Genomic DNA, 9,420 nt, shown 5'->3' with positions numbered 1-9,420 from the left:
GTCTTTAAACATTCAGAGATAGAAGGTAAACTTGAGAAGAACCAAACCAGAGCAGACAAGGACTGCAACAAAATAGATGCTGTGATGAAGAAGAACAGAGAGCCTGCAGATTGATGGTCAAACATCTTCAGCACATGGATGAATTGAAGGTTTCAATTAATTTCCGTTTTTGGGATTGCTTTTTCTTATATTGTGCCTCCATATCTGGCTTGTCTTTATTTATTATCGTAGCTGCTTCAGGTTTGCTTTTGTTACATTGTGCAGCCGTGTTTCCTGGCCTATTCGCTCGTCGGTTTACGGGTCAAGAGTGGCGATTTCAGCTCGACCTGACCGAGTCCTGTGAGCGTGAGATGCTGGGTGTCTGGGGTCACTCTGGAGGCTATATGTGCAGCAGCCTCTTGGTCATCCCCAAATACCTTTGCTGGGTTTTACAGGGTTAACTGGGCCACCTTTCACCTGGGATCCTATCCCAGCGCTCATCATCATCCCAGTGAGGTGGGCATGTTTTCGGGGTTGTTTCTTTTCTGTGTGTGATTTCTCAGGACTCTGTCGGTGATCGTCATCCAGTGCTTTAATCACCGCCTCTGGTGGTCATCTGGGATTCATCGAACCGTAGTTACAGTCGTGACTTTCGTTCTTCTTACCATGCAGAGTTTTTATAAAATTTGGGCTTTTTATTTATTGATTTACTTTTTTCTCATCCATTAAAGCTGATGCACAAATTGTCTCTGAGAATATCAAAAAATTATTGTTTTCCTTATGTTCAGCTGAAGTGTCTCCTCTCCTGTCTTTGTCTCTTTCTTCAGATTTTGATATTCGGTGTCAGAGTGACCATAAAGCGTCTCTGAAGAAGAAGTTCCAGAGTCTCTCTGAAGGCGTCGCTGAAGCTGGAAATCAAACCGTTCTGAACCAGATCTACACAGAGCTCCACATCACAGAGGGGTTAACTAGAGAGGTCAACCAGGAACATGAGGTCAGACACATTGAAACAGCATCCAGGAAACAAGAAACAATCAGAAGAGAAGACATCTTTAAAGTCCCACCTGGAAGAGATCAACCAATCAGAACAGTGATGACCATGGGAGTGGCTGGCATTGGGAAAACACTGTTAACACAGAAGTTCACTCTGGACTGGGCTGAAGGCAAAACCAACCAGAACATTGATTTCATATTTCCATTCACTTTCAGAGAGCTGAATATGTTGAAAGAAGAAAAGTTCAGCTTATTAGGACTGATTCATAAATTATTTTCTAAAACCAAAGAAATCAGCAGCTTTGAAACGTTCCAGGTTCTGTTCATCTTTGATGGTCTGGATGAAAGTCGATTTACTCTGATTTCAAGAACAATCCGATCCTGACTGATGTTACAGAGTCCAGCTCAGTGGATGTTCTGGTGACAAACCTCATCAGGAGGAAACTGCTTCCCTCTGCTCTCCTCTGGATAACCACACGACCTGCAGCAGCCAATCAGATCCCTGCTGAGTGTGTCGGCATGGCAACAGAGGTCAGAGGGTTCACTCACCCCCAGAAGGAGGAGTACTTCAGGAAGAGATTCAGAGATGATGAAGAGAAGGCCAGCAGGATCATCTCCCACATCCAGAAATCAAAAAGTCTCCACATCATGTGTCACATCCCAGTTTTCTGCTGGATCACTGCTAAAGTTCTGGAGGATGTGATGAAGACCAGAGAGGGAGAAAAACTGCCAAAGACTCTGACTGAGATGTACATAGCATTCCTGGAGGTTAACTTCGCAATCAAGAAGGAAAAGTATGATGGAGGAAAAAAGACAAGATCAATCTGGAGTCCAGAGAACAAGAAGTTGATTGAGTCTCTAGGAAAACTGGCTTTTGAGCAGCTGCTGGAGGGAAACCTGATCTTCTATGACGAAGAGCTCAAAAAGTGCGGCATCAACATCAAAGATGCTGCGTTGTTCTCAGGAGTGTTCACTGAAATGTTTAAAAGAGAGAGAGGGACGTGCGACATCTCCGTCTACTCCTTTGTTCATCTGAGCATCCAGGAGTTTCTGGCTGCAGTCTACATGCTCCACTGTTTCACCAGCAGGAAGTCAGAGGTGATCAAGACGTTTCTGGGAGAAAAATACAGAGAAACATCTCTAGATGAGTTCATGATGGAAGTCATGGAAGAAAAATACAGAGAAACATCTCTAGATGAGTTCATGAAGAAAGTCATGAAGAAATCCCTCAGCAGTGAAAATGGCCACCTGGACCTGTTTGTCCGCTTCCTTCATGGTCTCACTGTGGAGTCCAACCAGAGACTCTTAGAAGATCTGCTGGGTCAGACAGAGAACAGTCCAGAAACCATCCAGAGAATCATCACCAACCTGAAGAAGATGAACACTGATAGAATCTCTCCTGACAGAAGAATCACCAACCTGAAGGAGATGAACACTGATGATATCTATCCTTTCCCAGATATGATGAACACTGATGATATCTATCTTTTCCAAGATATAATGAACACTGATAGAATCTCTACTGACAGAAGAATCAACATCTTCTACTGTCTGGTGGAGATGAACGACGTCTCATTTTATCAGGAGATCCAACGGCTGCTGGATTCAGGGAAGAAGCTCTCAGTGACTGACTGTTCAGCTCTGGCCTTCATGCTGCAGATGTCAGAGGTTCTGGATGAGTTGGACCTGGAGAAGTACAACACATCAGCATCAGGACGACTGAGACTGCTTCCAGCTGTGAGGAACTGCAGAAAGGCTCGGTGAGTCCAGATGTTTTCATTGTGTGAATGCTGATTCAGCTCTATTGTCCTCCTGTTTCTTCTTCTTCTTCAAGTTGCTTCTGGATGTTTTTGGTCTTTAACTTCTTCCTTCATCCTCTGGACTATTTCAGCCATTCAACCATCTAAACATTCAGCTCATCCAGGACAGCTGCAGCTTCTGGTTTTAGACATTTTGATCATTTTAAAATATTTATCTTTTTATCAGTTTTCATGTTTAAATGAATAGAAAACCCTGAACTCTAGAAAAAAATCTATTTTGTCTGAAAGATCCAATCAGCCAGAGAGACTTTTACACTTTAAACTCCTCTTCACTCATTGAGCCGCTACTCCTTTTAGGATCTTTGTCTTTTTTTAAATTATAAAATCACTGTTTAGGTTTGATGGACACTTTAAAATAACCCAATAATTGCTGCTGTTGTCATGGAAACCAGTTAGAAACTTAGTGAACCAACTTTTCCTCCTCCTACTAGTTTCCTCTGAGTTTGTAAATGAGAGCAAAATGTGGTGATTGTTGTCTGGCTCCAGAAAAAGTCCTAGTTTCTGTCAGATCCTCCCAAAGCTCTGAGAACTCTGCTTCCAGAGCTGGAACCATTTTCCTCATCAACTCTTCATCTGCAGCTTTTGTTGAAGCTGTTAGCCATGAAGACCTGGAGAGACATGAGCTTCAACTCTTTAGACATCCCAGCCTCTTCTAGTTACTGGAGAACTTTCACTGCTTCACCATGAAAAATGCTGCTGGACCCAAACGCTCTGTTTTGGTCTTCAGCTCTTTAAGAGTTTAGCAACAATTTCTTCTAACATCCAAATCTTTGTTCCTCTGAGCCACACGGTCTAGTCCAAGTCCGAGCTGTGAGCAGTTCCTCCTCCTCTCCATCATCTCCAGTAGTTTCCCTTCATCAGCTCAGTCAGCCTCTTCATCAGCTGCTTCAGCTCCTTTGAGGCTCTGATGCTGCAGCTCCATCAGATGCTGCAGAGAAAACTGAACTTTCCTTCACAGATGATAGAAGATCTTCAACATCTGACTGCAGCTGAAGGTCTGAGGACATGAAGCCTGGACCAGAACCAGAACCAGAACCTGGACTTTAACCAGGACCTGCACAGATTCTCTGTGGGGTCAAACTCAGTAAATTGAAGATCAGATGTTGATCAGATGATGACATCACTGTTATCATATTTTAGTCTGTTTATGATCCAGATTGATTTCATTAGAACTGAATTTATTTCTTCTCTAATCACAGACTTGGTGACTGTTCGCTCCGAAAGGCTGAATGTGAAGTTTTGGCCTCGGCTCTGAAGTCCAACCCAGATCTGACTGAACTGGAAATAAATCAGATCCTCATAGATGGAGGTGGAGACTCTGATCTGAAGCCTCTGGTTGAGATCCTGGAGAGTTCAGTCAGTAAAGTGAAGAATCTGAGGTTTGTTTTCTTTATTTATACAATAAAATCCTTCATTTATACTTTAAACATTAGTTTAATTAATGCTTTTATTCTAATATATTTTATTTCATAACAATCAGTTTAAATGTCAGAATAAAATCTCTAAAACTTTTTACCTTATATATTATTTTTTTCTTATTTCAGACTTTGAGATTATTGAACTTTGTTTTTCAGTTTTTTACTTTAAAATGTTTTTTACTGATGAACAAAATGAGTAAAATAATTCAAATGATGTAAATGAATGATGGAGATGTTTCAGTTTGGTTTGGTAAAGATTCAGATTGTTTTATTTCTCATTTCTGATTCTCATCTTTACATCCAGAATGAAATGTTGTTCCTCCAGAGTCGAGCCACAAACACTGACAAGTTCAAATCATCATTAATGACCAAATCTAAGAAATGACTGATTGTAGAAAAGCAAATCTAGATGAAATGAATGAAAGTGAGGTTTGCAGCAGCAGCAGGTTCCTCAGCTTTGTCCTGAAGCTGTGGTTCTGTTGGGCCGGGTCAGAGAGGAACCGTCCTCTTCAGTCTGACAGCTGTCAGTCGGTTGGAGCCTCGTCTCTGTGATGATGCTTCATCAGGTCACGTCTCCTTAGGAAATAATGGCCTCCATTGGCTTTCAGCAGCTTTAATAAGAACCCAAGGCCATTAATGAAGAAACTGAGTGGTTCTGATCCAGTTACCAAGTCGGGTCTCCAGCTGATGATCAGGAACCAGCAGAAATAGCTCAACTCATCCAGGCTGATAGAAACTTTGAGTTTCTTTATTGATCAAATGTTGTGGTTCTGCTGGTTTGGACTCTTTAAACCAGTTTGACTGGATCAGATGTTAGAATCAGTTCATCATGTTTCTTTTACATTCAGGGAAATTAATTTTCTACATTTTTATTATTTATTTGTTCATATTTCCGTTTTAACCTGCATCCTGTTGGCTTCAGCTCACATCTTTTATTCTTTATTCAGATTGAGGGAATGCAGGTTGTCAGAGACCAGCTGGACTTCTCTGTTCTCAGCTCTGAAGTCCAAACCAACCCATCTGACAAAGCTGGACCTGAGCAGAACCATCCTGGAAGGTTCTGGAGTGAAGGAGCTCTGTGGTTTTCTACAGACTGAAGGCTGCAGACTGGAGACATTGATGTATGTAATTATATAATTATTGATATTTCTGTGAATAATTATATATTATTGATCATAAATCAAATTAATTTCTTCTGTTCTAATAAATATTTTCTGAGTTTGTTCCTGGACTTGGATCCAGAGTTTAATTTAGTCCCTCTGTGTAACTGAGTTGGACCCGCTGATCTGAGGTCAGAACAGGACAGCATTCGGACCCCCAGTGTGTAGAAATCCCCCTCATGTGAAGCAGGTCAAAGGTCATTCAACCCAGTCTAGAAAAGTGAATTCCTGGAATCTGACAGGATCAAATCAATAATCAATGATTGATGCTTCAACACTTTGATCAGAACCTGGAATGATTTTACTGACTAAAATCCTCCAACACAACATGACCCAGTACCAGGTTCTGGTTCTGGTTCTGGTTCTGAAGTCAGCAGGTCTTTATTGAAGCAGCAGCTTGTTGGCATTAATATTGATGAGAATCTTTGACTGGTTCTGTTGGACTGGTTAACCTGCATCCTGTTGGCTTCAGCTCACATCTTTTATTCTTTATTCAGATTGGAGGGCTGCAGGTTGTCAAAGATCAGCTGTGATTATTTGACCTCAACTCTGAAGTCCAACCCGACCCGTCTGACAAAACTGGACCTGGGATTGAACGACCTGAATTATCCAGATGTTCAGCAGCTGGAGGATCTTGTAAAGACTTTAATGTAAGTAAATGTTTGTAGTGAGTCCAGCTGCTGTCAGCATATTGAACTAAACCCAGTTAGCATCAAAGCAAAGATCCAGTGTTCCCAGTAAAGCTGCAGCTTCTCAGTGGGAGGAGAATGGTTCAGGCTTCCTGATTGGACACAGAGACAGCAATCAGCCAATCAGAGGAGCGGCAGCTTGCTGTGTTCCTGTGTTTGTGTTGGTGTGAAGATGAGTGTTGTTGCTGTGTCCATGTCTCCAGGAAGTCCAGCTGGACTCCAGCGTCCAGCCGTCCAACATGTCTAGAGACAGTGGTCCTCATCCATCAAACTGTGGCAGCAGCAGATCTGATCTCAGATCTGTTTGTTCTCTCAGTTCAACAGGAAACAACTGATCAGGTTCATCTTGGTCACAGCTCTGAGATCAGTCTGACTGCAGCCTGGAAACCATCTAGTGGATGTGCTGCGTCACTGACTGCTGCTGGAGAGAGGCTGGAAACACTCACTGATCTGCTCTCTCCTTCCTTCTTCTCTCTGCAGGTTCTGATCTCTGTGAAGTAGAAAATGGTCTCAGTGTCCTGCTGATCCTCAGAGGTTGAAGCTGCAGCAGTTTGAGTCTAAAGAGACTCTGACTGGATCATGATGATGACCTCTGACCTCCCAAGGTTTTCCTCCCGTTTATTTCCTCGTGTCTGTCATTTAGTGTCTGATATTGTTTGTCTCTTTGGATCAATAAAGGAATACAGATTGGACTATTTTCCACCATACAGACTTGGATCAGTACGCCTCATCTGTACTGAACCATATTTCCACCACCATAGAACGTGTCACCACCTGCAAACGCATTACCATGTACCCCAACCAGAAACCCTGGATGAACCGAGACGTTCGTCTCCTGCTGAAGGCCCTCAACATCGCCTTCAGGTCAGGGGATGCACAGACTTACAGTGCAGCAGGGCTGAGCTGAAGAAGGGAATCAAGAAGGGCAAACACCACTACAAAAGGAAGGTGGAGGATCATTTTTCTAATGCCAACCCCCGACGTATGTGGCAAGGCCTTCAGATTCTCACAGACTACAAGAACCCCAATACCACCCCCGCCTTTACTGATGTCTCCTTCCTCAACGAACTTAACAACTTCTATACTCGTTTTGAGAGAGGGAATACCACAACTGCAACCAAAGCAGCTACCACCCCAGACCAACAGCCACTGACTTTCCTCCCCACTGACGTAGGAGCGGCTCTGAGCAGGATTAAATCCCACAAGGCTGCGGGTCCTGATGGCATACCTGGACGTGTCCTCAGAACGTGCTCTGGGGAGCTGGCAGGAGTGCTGACGGACATCTTCAACCTGTCCCTGGCCCGCGCTGTGGTACCGACCTGCTTCAAGTCTACCTCCATCGTCCCAATCCCCAAGAATCCCAACCCACCCAGACTCAATGACTACCGCCCGGTAGCCCTTACCCCCATCATTACCAAGTGCTTGGAGCGGCTGGTCCTAGCACACCTCAGATCCTGTCTCTCCCTCACACTAGACCCCCACCAATTTGCATACAGGCAGAACAGGAGCACAGAGGATGCAGTCTCTATAGCGCTGCACTCTGTCCTTTCTCACCTGGACAGTAAGAACACTTACGCCAGACTGCTGTTCTTAGATTTTAGTTCAGCATTCAACACTGTCATCCCATCACAGCTCATTACCAAACTCACAGACCTCGGCATCAGTTCACTCATGTGTAACTGGTTGCTCGACTTCCTGACTGGACAACCACTTCTCATCCACCATCATCATAAACACCGGAGTGCCACAAGGCTGTGTGATGAGTCCCTTCCTCTATTCCCTCTTCACCTACGACTGCAGACCTGTCCACGGCTCTAACGCCATCATCAAGTTTGCAGACGACACCACGGTGATCGGCCTCATCAGAGATAATGACGAGGCCGCTTACAGGGAGGAGGTAGACCGTCTGGCTGAGTGGTGCGACAAAAACAACCTGCAGCTGAACACCGAGAAGACCAAGGAGCTTATCGTGGACTTCAGGAGGAACGCTGACCCACATCCACCCATCCACATTAAGGGGACAGTGGTGGAGCGTGTGGACACCTTTAAGTTCCTGTGAGTCCACATCTCCGAGGACCTGACTTGGACAACCAGCTGCTCCAAACTCATTAAGAAGGCGCATCAGTGCCTCTTCTTCATGAGGACCCTGAGGAAGAACCACCTGTCCTCAGAGATCCTCATGAACTTCTACCGCTGCACCATTGAGAGCATCCTCACCAACTGTATTACAGCTTGGTACGGGAACTGCTCTGTCTCCGACCGGCAGGCGCTGCAGAGGGTGGTGAAAACTGCCCAGTATATCGCCGGGGCACCGCTCCCTGCCATCAAGGACCTCTACAGGAAGCGGTGTTTGAAAAGGGCCGGGAAAATCACAAAGGACTCCACTCACCCAGCACACACACTCTTTTCCCTCCTGCCCTCTGGGAGGCGTTACAGAAGCCTACGGACCAGAACCACCAGGCACCGGAACAGCTTCTTTCCCACGGCTGTCACGCTTTTGAACGCCTCCTGACATAAAACATAAACTATAAGGACTGTACTCCCCTATCCTCTCATACAACAATAACACATGGACTATCCTCACACACACACACATCACGGACTGTTTTCTTCACACACACATACAACCTGTAAATTTTATCTGCCATTATTTATCTATAATCCATTCCCTAACATTCTTATATATTCTGTATAATCTGTACATATAGCTCCCATATTTATATTTATACACAATATCTATATCTCTTGTTATAACCCCTTATAGTCCATATATACATAGTCTTGTACATCTGTAAATAAATATTATATCTCGTAGAGCACTTCTGGATAGATGCAAACTACATCTCGTTGCTTGTACTTGTGACAGTGCAATGACAATAAAGTTGAATTCTATTCTATTCTAAAGATCCAATTCAAACTGGGCTCCATTTAGAGCAGGGGTCCCCAAACTTTCTCCTGTGAGGGCCACATAACTTGTCCCTTCTCTGATGGGGGGCCGGGGTCAGTTTGTAACAGAAAAAGTGTGACGATTGTAAGAGTGCTAAACATAAAAATGTATTGTTTTTCAGAAAGCACAATCAAATAACCTTTTCTGGATTCTTCAGAGAACAAAAGTCAGGAAATAACACTATTTATGAAATAAATAATAACCAAATAACACTGGGTTCGCCACATAAAAAAAAGGGTTAGGGTCAATTATATGCATGTATAAAATAGTTACTAACTAGTAGTTAATAATAAATAAAGTTCATTACTAAGGAACATTTATTTGATTGCAAAAGTCCAACTTATCAAATAAAAATGCACATATATGAAAATACTCTGGTATTGTTCAGGGGGCCGGACCAAATGTGGAGGCGGG

At 43.7% G+C, this 9,420-nt stretch overlaps 1 protein-coding gene and 1 long non-coding RNA gene across 2 annotated transcripts in view; both read left to right on the top strand.

Annotated features, from left to right (window-relative positions):
• The first annotated feature begins 2,313 nt into the window (after nucleotides 1-2,313).
• Nucleotides 2,314-9,420, top strand: part of LOC116716305 (uncharacterized) — a 110,794-nt gene continuing 103,687 nt past the window's right edge. Inside the window, exons 1-2 of the mRNA XM_032557225.1 lie at nucleotides 2,314-2,366; nucleotides 2,490-2,732. Coding sequence (XP_032413116.1) covers nucleotides 2,350-2,366; nucleotides 2,490-2,732 — 260 coding nt within the window. The 5' untranslated portion in view covers nucleotides 2,314-2,349. The remainder of the gene's footprint in view (nucleotides 2,367-2,489; nucleotides 2,733-9,420) is intronic.
• Nucleotides 5,147-6,574, top strand: LOC116716001 (uncharacterized). Its single transcript, XR_004338337.1, has 3 exons — nucleotides 5,147-5,331; nucleotides 5,868-6,020; nucleotides 6,540-6,574. It is a non-coding gene; the product is annotated as an uncharacterized LOC116716001 (long non-coding RNA).

The sequence above is a fragment of the Xiphophorus hellerii genome, chromosome 24 (assembly GCF_003331165.1).
Source record: "Xiphophorus hellerii strain 12219 chromosome 24, Xiphophorus_hellerii-4.1, whole genome shotgun sequence".
Lineage (NCBI taxonomy): Eukaryota > Metazoa > Chordata > Actinopteri > Cyprinodontiformes > Poeciliidae > Xiphophorus > Xiphophorus hellerii.
The sequence above is the reverse complement of the archived record's forward strand: the minus strand, read 5'-3'. Positions and strand labels throughout refer to the sequence as shown.